The 13372-nt window shown below is 40.4% G+C and overlaps 2 protein-coding genes across 2 annotated transcripts in view; both read left to right on the forward strand.

Moving 5' to 3' along the window:
- atp1a2a (ATPase Na+/K+ transporting subunit alpha 2a) overlaps positions 1–4221 on the forward strand; it is a 37051-nt gene extending 32830 nt beyond the window's left edge. The window contains exons 20-24 of the mRNA XM_084008056.1: positions 1445–1590; positions 1685–1815; positions 1974–2075; positions 2319–2410; positions 3970–4221. Of these exons, the coding sequence (XP_083864182.1) occupies positions 1445–1590; positions 1685–1815; positions 1974–2075; positions 2319–2410; positions 3970–3998 (500 nt within the window). The 3' untranslated portion in view covers positions 3999–4221. The remainder of the gene's footprint in view (positions 1–1444; positions 1591–1684; positions 1816–1973; positions 2076–2318; positions 2411–3969) is intronic.
- A 3116-nt stretch (positions 4222–7337) lies between these two features.
- On the forward strand, positions 7338–11510 carry sdhc (succinate dehydrogenase complex, subunit C, integral membrane protein). The gene is made up of 6 exons (XM_084008085.1): positions 7338–7395; positions 8171–8230; positions 8340–8441; positions 9311–9372; positions 10848–11011; positions 11248–11510. The coding sequence occupies exons 1-6, from the start codon at positions 7379–7381 to the stop codon at positions 11353–11355; spliced, it is 513 nt and encodes a 170-aa protein (XP_083864211.1). The 5' UTR covers positions 7338–7378; the 3' UTR covers positions 11356–11510.
- The last annotated feature ends 1862 nt before the right edge of the window (positions 11511–13372 follow it).

A 13372-nucleotide genomic window follows, 5' to 3' on the forward strand; every position in this document is an offset into this window, starting at 1 on the left:
TGTTTCGTTGGTTGGAGCCTCACTTGAATGCATGCTTTTATCTCTGGTTTTATATGGTTTGGGAATAGTGAAACTCAAAGGCTGGCCCGATTTCATAGGCTCTTAAATAGGTCAAAATATGACAGGGCTTCATTGGATGGCGTACAATTTTAAGCTTAACATGCTCAAAAAACCAGCAGGCAACTCGTATCAACTCCCATAATTCCATTCCAAGATGTCTACCGCTGGGACAAAACTTTTTGCAGGTCACATCAAATCTCATTTACAATCCGCCGCTCTGACATTACAGCTTGACGTCCTGATGATGTGATTTAGAGTGACGTGCCACGACAGTAGAGTTCAAACACATTAGAGGGGACAAGTCCAACTAACAGCGTCTTAAAGAGAGGTGCAACAAACTGTGCATTCCAGTACCCATACTACCATGTTATGCCAGAAAAATATTTAGTATGTTCCGATACATAGTATGTCGAATGCAGTATTCTAAAAACACCAGTATGCAAGCCAGCATGCTTTTGTGACCTTCTGAGGGTCAAAGTTGAAGGTTCAATGCAGTGCAGTTTTCTTACTCTGATGTTTACGTCTATCAGCATAAACACTGACTTTCAATTTAGCAACATAAGGAATGAGATGATTAAAGTGCATTGTCTCAAGACTTGATCAATACTCCGGTATATGTGAAGACTTCAGCTCCAAAATAAAATGTGCACCAGTTGGAAACGTTACGCCCACTCTGACAAAACACGAAATGAAAACTCACTGCCGGCTGTTATTGCAGTCTTCAGCTGTCTGGTGGCGTTTAACTGGAGGGCAGAGGGAGGACGATATAATCACCTGGGCGGGTGTTAAACAAATATTAAGTGCACAGCAGGTGGACTGAGGCTTAGTGTCGAAAATGTACACGTTCTAGGTCAATTTATGTGTCATATTTTGGTATAACTAAGAGATGCAAAAATACTGGGCCCTTTCTGTTGTCAAAATAGCTTTTGCCATTATCTATGAATGTTATTATTTCCCTATTGTTTTGCAATAACATTGCCCCTATTGCTACACAGTGATGGCATATAAAAGACGAGTAAAGAAAATCTAATCCAATGGCACACAATGTACACACCGGCCTTATATCTATCCATGCATCCATTGCTGTAGCTGTATTTTATACTAATATCCCAAAATGTATGCGATGACAGTTTAAGTAGCGCTGAGATTGGTGTCTTCAAAACGGCACACAAATAAAACGTTTTATTCTACAGGTTAGAAATGTTGAAGTAAAACTCTGAATGAATTCATGGTTTCATTGAATGTGTACATTTTCGAATATAAGATTTGAAAATAAAATGAAATGCTGCCATAAAATGCGAGTTGTTTAGGTACGTTACTAAGAACACTGCAAACAGATTTACAGATATATATTATGTTTTGACATTTTTATGTTTGTTTCCAGGAATGATTCAGGCTCTCGCTGGTTTTTTCACCTACTTTGTGATTTTGGCTGAGAACGGCTTCCTCCCAAGTCACCTGCTGGGTATCCGCATCGACTGGGACAATCGCGAACTCAACGATCTGCAGGACACCTATGGGCAGCAGTGGGTGAGGAGCAGGGACACAGACAATCCAGAACTCCCTTTGAACGTTCCCGTATACTTGTGCAGGAATTAACACAGCCTGTGTTTCCACCTTTCAGACCTACGAGCAGAGGAAGATCATTGAATTCACCTGCCACACCTCCTTCTTCATCAGCATCGTGGTTGTGCAATGGGCTGATCTCGTCATCTGCAAGACCAGGAGGAATTCCCTCTTCCAGCAGGGCATGAAGTAAGTGAAAGAGAGAGAGAGCTGGAGACAGAGGTGGATGGAAATTCAAGGCATATAGTTTGTAGAAGATTCACATTTAAGTCAGTAAATTGTGCCATTTTTTAAAAGTGATTTTGTTTGGTATGAACCCATTCCTTTTCCTTTTTTCTGTTCAACAGGAACAGGATCTTGATCTTTGGCCTGTTTGTCGAGACTGCTCTGGCGGCCTTCCTCTCCTACTGCCCCGGGATGGACGTTGCCCTGCGCATGTACCCCCTAAAGTACGCTTTGCATATGCATATCTCCACTGAACCGAAAAATGACCTCTTAAAAGACCTAATAGGCTGCCATTAGCCCGTCACTCTCGGCTTCAAATGGAGTCCGTGATCTTCTTAAACGACACGTTGTTATCCTTAGTATTAAAAAATGGCTGCGATGAATTTAACAATTTGCACTCTAGCTTGTGACTGACTGCTACTCCGTCCATCCCCGCCCCTGTTGGACTGTTTCTCTCTTGCTCTCAGGTCCCTGTGGTGGTTCTGCGCCTTCCCATACAGTCTCCTCATCTTCATTTATGACGAAGTCCGTAAATTCATTCTGAGGAGGAACCCCGGAGGTAAGCAGCTATTAAGAGAAACCAAGATTAAAAGGTTTCAACCTTCTTTGTCTTGTTAATAAGCTGGGAATAAATTGATGGTGTAATGATTGACACCCCTATCTCAGGAACCACATGTGCCATAATCTATCAAGACCTTTATCTCCTGTCCTCGCTCGGTCTTCTTCCTGTCATTATACAGCACGCACCCTATAAAAAAGTAGACTGTCCACCCCTTTAAGGACACATTGATTGACAAAGTCACCAGCTCTGCTCTGCTGATCTGACTTGAAGGATCGCAGCAAGCCTTTGACGGGTGGTGACACGCAGTCTGAGATCGAGTTCAACGTCGGTCAAAACAGGCACAAACATTACGCAGAAGCAACATTGAACTGTTTTGAGCTGAGATTTTTGTTTTCAAAAGGACATTACAATTTTACAAAACAATGGTAGCAATTATGGGTGATTATTAACAACAAAAGCAGCTTTAATTTAGTTCTAATGCTGAAAACGTGGGTTTTAAACAGAGTTATCCAGCTGTCATTTTGAAATCTCTTTTTGTTTGTTTGTTATTTCGGGGGGGTAGGGGGGATTTTAATTTGAAATGTTATTGACATGTTTACATGTGCTATAAAGCAGGAACTGTCATAATTTCCATTTAAATAATCATTATTAACCCTGAGCTGTAACCAATGCAGCTGAAAACCACAAGGCTTCCAGCAAGCCAATCAATGCTGAACAATTCTCCAGCTTTCAAAGCTGCAGCCTCCGCAACACTTGACTGATTACTGTTTGTCTTCCAGGTTTGATTCCTGACAAAATAGCATGTAAATGCACTGCTGTCTGGCAGGAATTAAATTTGATAAATGGAGCATAAAATCCTCGCCAATAAATAACACAACATTCAGTGGTGAAAAGTCACACATCACCACTGAATCCATCTAATGGGATCCGACTCGTGGGCCAAAGGCTGCATCTGCTTTAAATTTCAGCCAAAGTCCTTTGTAACTTTTTAATATACATGCTAATGAACAAACACGGGTGAAAAACATTTTGGTGACGAGAACAGTGAACAAATATGATCATATAGAGCATAAACATGTAGGCAGCAATGTGTTACAGACTCAGAAAACTCAGTGAGCATATGTTAAACTTACACAGGAAACAGATTGTACCTGTCTAACACCAGCAGAAACAGTAGAGAAGGATGAGAGAGGAAATTAAAGCAGGCTGATGAGGACTCTTGAGATGCGTACCCGGAGATCACACACATGATACGGACACACTACAGCAGCTCCAAATCTGTTCACTGTCACGCCGTTTCAGCTGATGAGGGCCAAGACATGGAGAGACAAATACAATTTATTGTGACAGTTAATCATTTCTGTTAATCTCGGTGTCGCAGGCTGCTGATCAGACTCTTAGAGTTATAAGGGGGATTCATTTGGATGTGTGCGGAGACAAAGGCGACGAGATGAATACAAATAGAACGATACAAAAGGTTATTATGGAAACTGCTCGCCTGTCATTTTGGTCCCTGACACTTTCGCTCTTTCTGTTTCTGTCTGTCTCTCTTGCAGGTTGGGTGGAGCTGGAGACATATTATTAACATTCAGAAAATGTCAGTTTGACTTGTGTGTCTGTGAGAGTGTGTGAGTGTGAACACGCACATGAGAATTTGTGCGTGCAGGGTAGAACTGTGTTAGTGTGTGTCAGTTGTAATATTGCATGGATCAGTTCACAAATCTGATTATCATGAAAAAATACTGCTAAAAATAGGCTTTTGATTGTGCTTTGAGTGTTTTTTCCTTTTTTTCCAGCAGAACAATGGTAATGTAGTGATGTAGTGATGTATCGTAGCCTGATAGAGGAATACCAAATATTTTCATCATGCGAAATTCACCAAATAAAATGTGTTTCAAAAATATTCCTGGTCATTTTAATTGAAGATTGAGATGCTGGAAGATGTTGAACAATTTGTCACGGATACCAATAATTGTTATGTTTTCCAAATCACTGGATCTGTCATTAATAACAATACATAATAACACAGGAGATTTATATAGCGCTTTTCAGAAACGTCAAAGGATCTTTACTCATGTAGAATACAATAAATAGAAAAACAAGGTGTAAAACTCATTAATACAAACAGGAAAGATAAGAAGAATGAAATAAATGTTACAATAAAATGCTTATGACTTTGTAAAGTTTCTTTGCGTCCATGTTTTAATGTCCGTGTATCATCGGTATAAAGGTCAAACTGCGAGGCCATGGCAGCAGAGGTTCTGTCCAAGTGGTAACATGTTTCTGTCCAAGTGGTAGAATGTTTCTGTCCAAGTGGTAACATGTTTCCCAAGCTTTTTAAAAATGTCAAACCACCGCGACCCAATTTAGCTTATCTGTAAATCATGACAACAGCAAACGTAAATGAACGTTCTTTGCTGTAATGTCTGCATGATCTTATATAATCTTGAATTGATAATTTTATTATGCATGCATTATTGAAAAATACATGATAAATATTTTAGAAATAAGACCAAATAAATGCATTTAGGTGGAGTTTAAAGGACCATACCAGTCTAATTAAATGGAACATGTTCCAATCCCTGTTTTTTTTCTGATTTCTCTCCATTAGCAGAGATTCCCCCCGTCGTGCCGTGTGTACTTTAGTAGAGCTCAGTCTACCTGTTGTAACCAGCGTTCACTGCCATAAATGTTGAAACGGTTTATGTAATTCCACCTTGTGAAAATCACAGCAATATATATTTTATCTAAAATTACCATATTACTCTAATAAAAGCCATTGGGTGCACTTGGACTTTGTAACCAGGAAGCAATGCAATAAACAGGCTTGTATGAGATACCGCTCAACTTTGGTTTATGATCCACAATTCAAGCTGCAGAGTAGAAGATACTGGTTAGAGAACAACTTCACAACATGTCCCAGAATATGAAGAAGACGTACTGACAAAATTATTAATTTAATGAACTGTCAATCACAACAGAGCTAAGACAGCCGTTGAGACAAACATTTTCAGTTACATTCTGTAACTTTTATTGAATATGGACCAAATTTCCCGGGTACGATTTCGGATTCCTTCTGTGTGGAGTTTGCATGTTCTCCCCGTCTCTCCGGGTTCTCTAGCTTCCTCCCACAGACCAAAGACATGCAGGATGGGGATAGGTTCATTGCTGACTCTAAATGTCCCGTAAATGTGAATGGTTGTCCGTCTCTACATGTCGGCTCTGCGATGGACTGGTGTCCTGTCCACGGTGTACCCTGCCTTCGCTCAATGACAGCTGGGACTGGCTCCAGAGAAATATCCTTCACTATGTATTTTGGTCACAATTCTTTCACACCCACATTAAAAATGTTGCATGTTTATGTGAAAGAAATAATCTGGTATGCATTGTTGTCATGTTTTTCAACTCGATGCTCAAAAATCCAGTGTCAGTCAGGCTCTGCGTAAGCTCATATCGTCCTGATCTCATCATCCATTATGTATGTCTTCTATTCACTTGACACTCGTTACCTTACCGTCAAACTAGTCAACAAAAACTTGACAGGCAGCTGAGCACCACCCCCCCCCCCCCCCCACCCCCCTTCAAGCTCAGCTCTGCAACCAGCTCTTTGCTGAAGCTTTTTATTTAGAGACCTGTAAATATAAAGTCAATAGAAATGCTAAAACAATTCTAAAAGATTGTTAGAAGTGGTCTTAAATCGTCTGGTCAAAGCTTGACCTATCTTCGCGTAATCCCAACCATCAGATGATTCACTACAATTTCATACACAGACTCTACTGCACTCCTCATAAATTATTCTTGATGAAATTAAATCCATCTCCTAACTGCCAGCTATGCTCTTTAGGTACTACAGGTACCTTTGTTCACATGGTCTGGGAGTGCCCTGGGGTGAGCGACTTTTGGAGTATGGTATCCAATAGGATGTCTATAGTACTTGGGCGTACCATCCCCTGCTCCCCAACTATCTTATTGCTGAGTGATTTTACGGGTCTAGATCTTTCTCTGATGCACCAACGCTGGTAGTATGGTTGAGTATTATATGTGTTGTCTTACTTGTGTATATGTGTAACTGTTTCTTGTATGAAATATAAAATACAATAAAAAATTGATCACAAAAAAGAAGTGGTCTTAAATCTAATCAATGCAACTTTTTTAAATTATTATTATAGCCTACTTTTTGCAACATTATTATGGGACCAGGCAATAGGGAACCAGTCCAGGGCTGCTTCTGGGCATCATTATCTTACTTCCTGTTTGCTGTTTCTGAAAGAATATATGTACAAGAATATTTGTATAGATGTTTAATGTATGTGTTGTTCTTAAATACTTACATACATTTATTTTCATGACAGTGGACAGGGTGCTACTACATGTTTTTCTGTCTTGATGTCACTTTGATCGTTTTATTGTTGCAGGGGTTTACTGATGAATACTAAAATTGGAATTTTATTTAGTGTCATCTAACAATATTCTTGTGTTATCTATTTATGGGATTGAATTGTGTAAATACACTATGAATACTCACACAACTCAATTATTACTAACTGTTTGGTATACACCAGGACAAAGAAAAGCACATCATCACAACTAGAGAATGTGTGGAAATAACATTTTGGAAATCTCTTCAATGATTATTTGACTATCAACATAATTGCCAAATCTTTTTTTGATTAATCAACTGGGGCAATAGTTTCCATGCTAAACTCAACTACTGCAAACATACAAATAATATTACTTGTAGAAGTTTTAAGCAAACATTTATTTAATTGAAACTTACATGTTTTATCCATTAATTTATAAGCTGTAATTATGTGAGACAATGTACACAAAAAGGCACGTATCACAGCCTTAACCAACGCCCTCTGCTCTTGACCGGACCTGACCTTAACGGCTGTTGAAGTTGTCAGATATCAGGGCGGAACAACAACATCCGTCAACGTCACTTCCGTTCACTTCTTGTCAAACATGGCGCTTCTGCTAAGGTCAGTATATCTGTGCTACATTATATTTGGACTCAGAGAAGTGTCTGTGTCATGTTTCAGTGCTATCGTGTCATTTTCGGGGCTTGCGTGTCACAGCTGACGACCACCTGCCCGAGTGTATCTCTAACGTTGGTTTAATATCCTTTATTTAACGTACATATGGTTCCAATCAGCGCTAGCAGACGTTAGCTAGCGGGCTAACGTCTGCTATGTTTCTGACATTTGAAAGGTAGCAGAGTGGACTTTGGCTCTTAGTATAATTAATGACGGAATGTGTTATTTGCTCCCTTTAGCGTTTATATGGATGTAAGATTACCGTTGATAAACGCTTCCAAGCCGGAATGTTTTATCTGGTTTAGCTTGGAGTTAACCGACAGTTTGGCTAACTGCACTGCTACTGTCTTGCTAATACCATCAGTTGTACTAGCCACACACACTAACACACACGCACACACATTATTCTCCTCATTTTCTCTGTTTGAGTCACAGCTCCTCCAGTATTGAATGTGTCTCTGTTTATGGCAGAATAATAACAATAGTAAGCTCAATGGATATCGAAATCATGCTGTCAGAAATAGGACTTTACAATTTCGTTTGTAGTCTTGGTATAGAATGCATTGTTTGTATAAATCCCATCGATCGATATAATTGAGTGCTTAAATATTAACACTCTTATTAAAATTCTCCACACGATACTATGTGTTGTCTTAAATTTGACTGCAGACATGGACATCCTGACAGCGAGTAAAATCTTACACTTGTTTCTTGTGTCCAGGACGTTGGCCCGCCAAGGTGTCTGTCTCTCCAGACCACACTACAATGCCCTCTACAGACAGTAAGTTGTGTGTCCGTGTGTGTCTCTGTGTCTGTGTGTGTCTGTCTGTCGGTTGCTTGGTTGGTGTGTGTGTTGTACTGAGAACTTCTGTACTTCTTTCTCTCTACAGTGCTGCTCCAATGGGAACCACAGCTAAGGAGGAGATGAACAAGTTTTGGGCCAAAAATAACAAATTAAACCGACCGATGTCGCCCCATCTCACCATTTACAAGTACGTACTCCTGTTCATGACCAGAACATCATCTCAAGTAAAGGATGGAGATGGCTCTGTTGTTCATGTGACATTGTGCGCTCAATTTATGTCTCATAATTTCAGCACACTATTTTCAAAGACACTTCAAATCTCTGCAGCACATTATACAAGTAGAAAATGATATAACCTTTTAAAGTACATTTATAAATAGAATAAAAATAGTCTTTTTATTCTCACAAGGATAAACCGACCATTATCATACATTTTCATGTCTATGGATAAATGTAGTTTAATGAGAAACCTGAGCCTACTGTCAGAAAATAAGTATCTTATAAACTGCAGTAAAGACAATATTTTTATTCAGTATGTGCATTGTAAAAGTAAGTTCACTCTCCTGGCTTATTTTCTTTACTTTGTATTTCTGTCATTTTGTATTTTATTATGGCTAATCTATATTGGGCAATTTGACTTTTGGTTGTTTCTGATATAAATCTGACTCATTCATCTGTTTTAAGTTGCTCAGTATGAGATCATCAGCGTTATTTCTTACTGTGCCTGTAGACGTTGAATCTGTGAATGTGTTGAATGTCATTCACTTTCATTTCTAATTTTAAAAATACTTCCCATGGCTTGCAGTTTCACTTTGAGTCTCGAGCACTTTGAATAAAAATTGCTGCCTGCAGCTGAAAAATCCAAGTGTCATTTTCCTTTGTGTGCTGTGTTGCAGTGAATGATGCAACTTGCCAGCCAGAGCCTAAACAAAACAGTTTTAAAATGTGAAGTAATCGTCAGTTAAGGCTCAGTGCTTTGACTTGTGGTTTGCAGTGCGTTTCAACCACATACAACTGCCATTAAAGTAACCACGTGGCATTTCCTTTGTGTTTCAGATGGTCTGTCCCCATGGTGATGTCCATCACATTCAGAGGAACTGGAGTGGGGCTCAGTGGAGGTAACACATTTGTTTTTTTTCTCATCATTCTCACAAGTTATAGATGTGCTTGTTAATATCCTTTCTTCTGTAGTTAGTTTTGTCCCTAAATTACCCAGTTAGTTATGTTATTAACATCTAAATTAAGTTATTCACCATTAGCTTTTGATTGACCTTGAAAATCGCTGCAGGGCATTGTAGGCCATCCCTATTGATTTCTGCTAAGAGCATTTACAAAACAGAAGTTGTTCAATACGATTCAACCCTTTGCGTGTGAAAATCAAGTCTAATGATGGACTGCTAACAGCTTTCACTCATTTGCCTGGGGCAAAGGTTGAGCCTGTGTTGCTGTACATAAATACGTTTGACCTTGATGTTCCATCATGGTTTAATCAGTGATGGAAAGTAACTTACATCATTTATGTACTAAACAATTTTGATGCTACTTTCTACTGTACATTTCAGATGAAAATCTTGTCCGGCTTACTTCCATACATTTATTTATACGTATATAGAATACAATGCTATTGCAGCCAGATATAACATTAAACTCTCTTACATGTCAGTGCATCAATACTGCTAATAATACAATTTTTATTTAATAATTTAACAACAAAAGAGCCCATTTTGCTGTACAATGACATTGACATTTTCTTGATTATATACTAACATGCCTTTACTTAAGTACAAATTTGAATGCAGGACTTGTATGTGTAACATTGTGGGGTTTTTTTAATTGTAGAACTTTTATATATAGCTAATTCCTCTCAACCCATGCACATAAAAAACCAAGCATATGCTCCAAACTTGCTGGTTAGTGGCTGATGTCTCCACTCCCCAATCATCATGATGCACTTTCATGAATGCGACCACGTGAAATCCTCAAAAAAAGAATTCTACAAAACAACTTATAGAATTGTGGGCAATTGGCCAAAGAACACAAGTCTTGTTCACGTGGCATGTGAACCAAGAAAGAAATGGTCACATGTGCATTATGGCATTAAAATGATGATTTTAAGTTCCTTTTAACTGTGCACATATGCGATGTTGCAAAGTGTTTACTTTTGTTCGCTGCTCTGCCTTTTGTGTTTACATTAATTCACACCTGTTGTGTAAATGCAGGGAACATTTCCTCTGCCAGTAAGCCTTTTAATCATCCAGAAAGAGACGCTTGGAAGCAGCCATTTAGTGCGGTTCATTCAGGCAGCCAATGAAAAGCCTGTTTGATACCGAGCCATTGTTTGGCCTTCATTTAATTTATTCAGCAGGGAGAAAAAAATCTTTACATAACTGAGACAGTCAGATGTTTCAAAATGACTGGCCAGTAGGGTCTGGTGGTGTGGTGACTCATCCAGCCAAAGCAAATTGCTGTAACATGTTTGTGTTCATTCCTCACTTTTTGCTTGCTGTCTAAAAGGCATGCACGCGCAACATTTTTCTCTCAACATCCATTTACATTTACCTTGGCCAATCTCATTACTTCTATCTGTGTCTAGCTATCTCAGCCTTTGCCTTGGCAGCGCTGGTATTACCGGGAAATTACCCCTACTACCTGGACTTGATCCACTCGCTATCCGTCGGCCCGTATCTCCTGGGGTTGGCCAAAATCGGTCTCGCCTTCCCTGTGTCCTTCCACACCTTAAACGGCATCCGCCACTTGGTAAGTCTTCATCACCCCCGACCCCCACCCCCACCATATTAAGTATATCCAAGATTCTTCAGTAGCTTGTTACAATAACCATGTTTGCTGTAGTGTCTGGACTCATCACTTTTAAGCTTTTTAAAGGACACAGCTCAGCAATTTACATATTAGCAATTCTTTTAATGTTTTTGTCATATTTTTCTCATGTTCTTCTCTCTCTTTTCTCTTATTTGTTTTATCCTTATTTAAATCAGTTCTGGGACATTGGCAAAGGCTTCAGAATCCCTGAGGTCTACCGCACCGGCTACACAGTTATTGGTCTGTCCATCGTCACCTCCCTGGCAGTGGCCTTCCTCCTCTGAGCCGACGATGAGAAGAGATGAGCGGGGAGGAGAGGGGGTCGAAGGGAATGTGGACTGAGATTCACTCTGGGAGCTTTGTGTATATGTTCTATTCTGGCCTACTGCAGGCCTACTGTTTCATCAGAGTATTAAATAAAGGATTATATTATGCTGTATATGCCAAATGTCTTGTGATGTTTTCTCCCTTGGAATTAATTATACTCTTGCAAGCTTTGGGGTCATCAAATTCAGCAAGAGTGCAAAGTGCATGCAAATGTGACCCACTTTGTTCCACGCTTGTTCTCGGTGTGAACAACAACAACCAGTGGCCAAAATTAGACGTGTCCCACATGTTATGTCCTTACGTAATTTATCTAATCGTGCTGTGACGTCAAATAGTTTCCCTGAGCGCTCGGTAACTCTGCGCTCTCTTCCTGATGTCTCTTTGCACAGGAATGTGTGTTTGGGTCTGTAGAGCTGCTGGTTACTGTAGGCTGTCATTCATATTTTAGCTTCTCCAGGCCATAGCTGTTAGGATGCATTTTTAACCTTGGAAAAGCGAGGGGCTGAAATGCGTGGAGGCAGCCCTGTGGAGGAAGCCGTGTATGTGTACAGGCTCCTCACCGGCAGCCTGCCTCAGGCCTGGCCTCCCACTGAGCCACGAAGGAGCTACACTGCACCTGAACATCTTTTGTCCTGCAGTGTGAATAAAAGTAAGCAGTGAAGTAATATCGGTTCCAACTCCATTTATGTAGGATACAGTAACAAGGGAACACGGGGAAAACACCTCTAAATGTTCCGGGAAGGAGGCTGCACCCATACTGTTTTGTACCAGCTTGCATGAAAATGTGTCTGTTAAGGCCAACTGAATTTACACCTGAGAAACAACAGGACCACATAGTCTGCTTAGCTTTAACAAAATAAGTTTATCAGTTTGTTACTGCCTCGAATTTAGAATGTGTTTCTATTCATAATTATTTTTTCAGTTATAATGGACTCTGCAAACTCAGGTTATTCCCCACATTGACTCTGATCCATGTTAAAGGCATTACCATCGGAGCTGGAGATCCATCTGACTGCAGTTTAGTATAATAATGGAGAGGCTCAGAAATGGTGTGTTACATTTGATTTGCTCATAGTTTGTTCACACCAAACCCTGTCGACATGTCCCACCTTTAGAATAAACCACTAACTGAGGTAATAAAAGCATGGGCTGTTCAACTTTTCCCTGCAAAGAGTGACCTTCTGCCTCATATTTATTCATGTAGTTATTGATGCATTTAGAATCTCAGATGTTCCGTCGTTTGGTTTTGCTCTGATAATGTCACCCTTATGATGTTTTGACGAGATAACCTGTGTGCAAGCAATGGGGGGTGGCGAGCAGGGGCTCTCGCCTTCTCTATGAGGCATAAGAGACTAATGACTACGCGGCGGCAGCACCCCCTACCGGGCGGCAAATTATTCTCCACAGGGCTGCGGTCCTGATGCTGAGGGATGCTGAGGATGCTGCGCGGGGCAGGGAGGGGTGAGTATAAATCTGCTTTTGATCGAAAAAACCGTGGCACAGTCTCTGTGGCGCAATGGAATAGCGCGCTGGACTTCTAATCCAGAGGCTCCGGGTTCGAGTCCCGGCAGAGATGTGAAAGTGTTCCGGCTTTTTGGATGGGTGATGGAGAGAAGAAAGTAGATGTACTGTTGTGTTGCTTTTGCGACTGCAATGGATTTTACAAGACTCCTCTGTATACAGCCGTGACGGATAGATAGTCAGGCATTCTGAGATGTGCTTATTTCAGGCCAAATACAGAGTGCATCCGCGCTGAATTAGAAATATCACATGGATGAGCCTTTTAAGCGCATAAAGGTCAGCGCATTAATATGCAGATTTCCAACGGGCAAAAGAATCAAAGGAGCCTGCTGTGGCAGCGCAGCGCGGTCTTCGTTTCCAGCGCATTGGTATATCCGGTCTTTAAGTGCGGTCATCATCACGTAGATAAAAGCACCGCGGGACAACGCAGCCTCGTCGCGTGAAAGTCAGTGG

This window comes from Eutrigla gurnardus, assembly GCF_963514095.1.
Source record: "Eutrigla gurnardus genome assembly, chromosome: 4".
NCBI classification, from domain to species: domain Eukaryota; kingdom Metazoa; phylum Chordata; class Actinopteri; order Perciformes; family Triglidae; genus Eutrigla; species Eutrigla gurnardus.

What these genes read in the sequence shown, in the direction of transcription:
- sdhc (XM_084008085.1), top strand. An exon ending in CCCCATCTCACCATTTACAA is followed by an intron (nt 8,442 to 9,310) that starts GTACGTACTCCT and finishes TTTGTGTTTCAG; the next exon opens with ATGGTCTGTCCCCATGGTGA. An exon ending in TAAACGGCATCCGCCACTTG is followed by an intron (nt 11,012 to 11,247) that starts GTAAGTCTTCAT and finishes TATTTAAATCAG; the next exon opens with TTCTGGGACATTGGCAAAGG.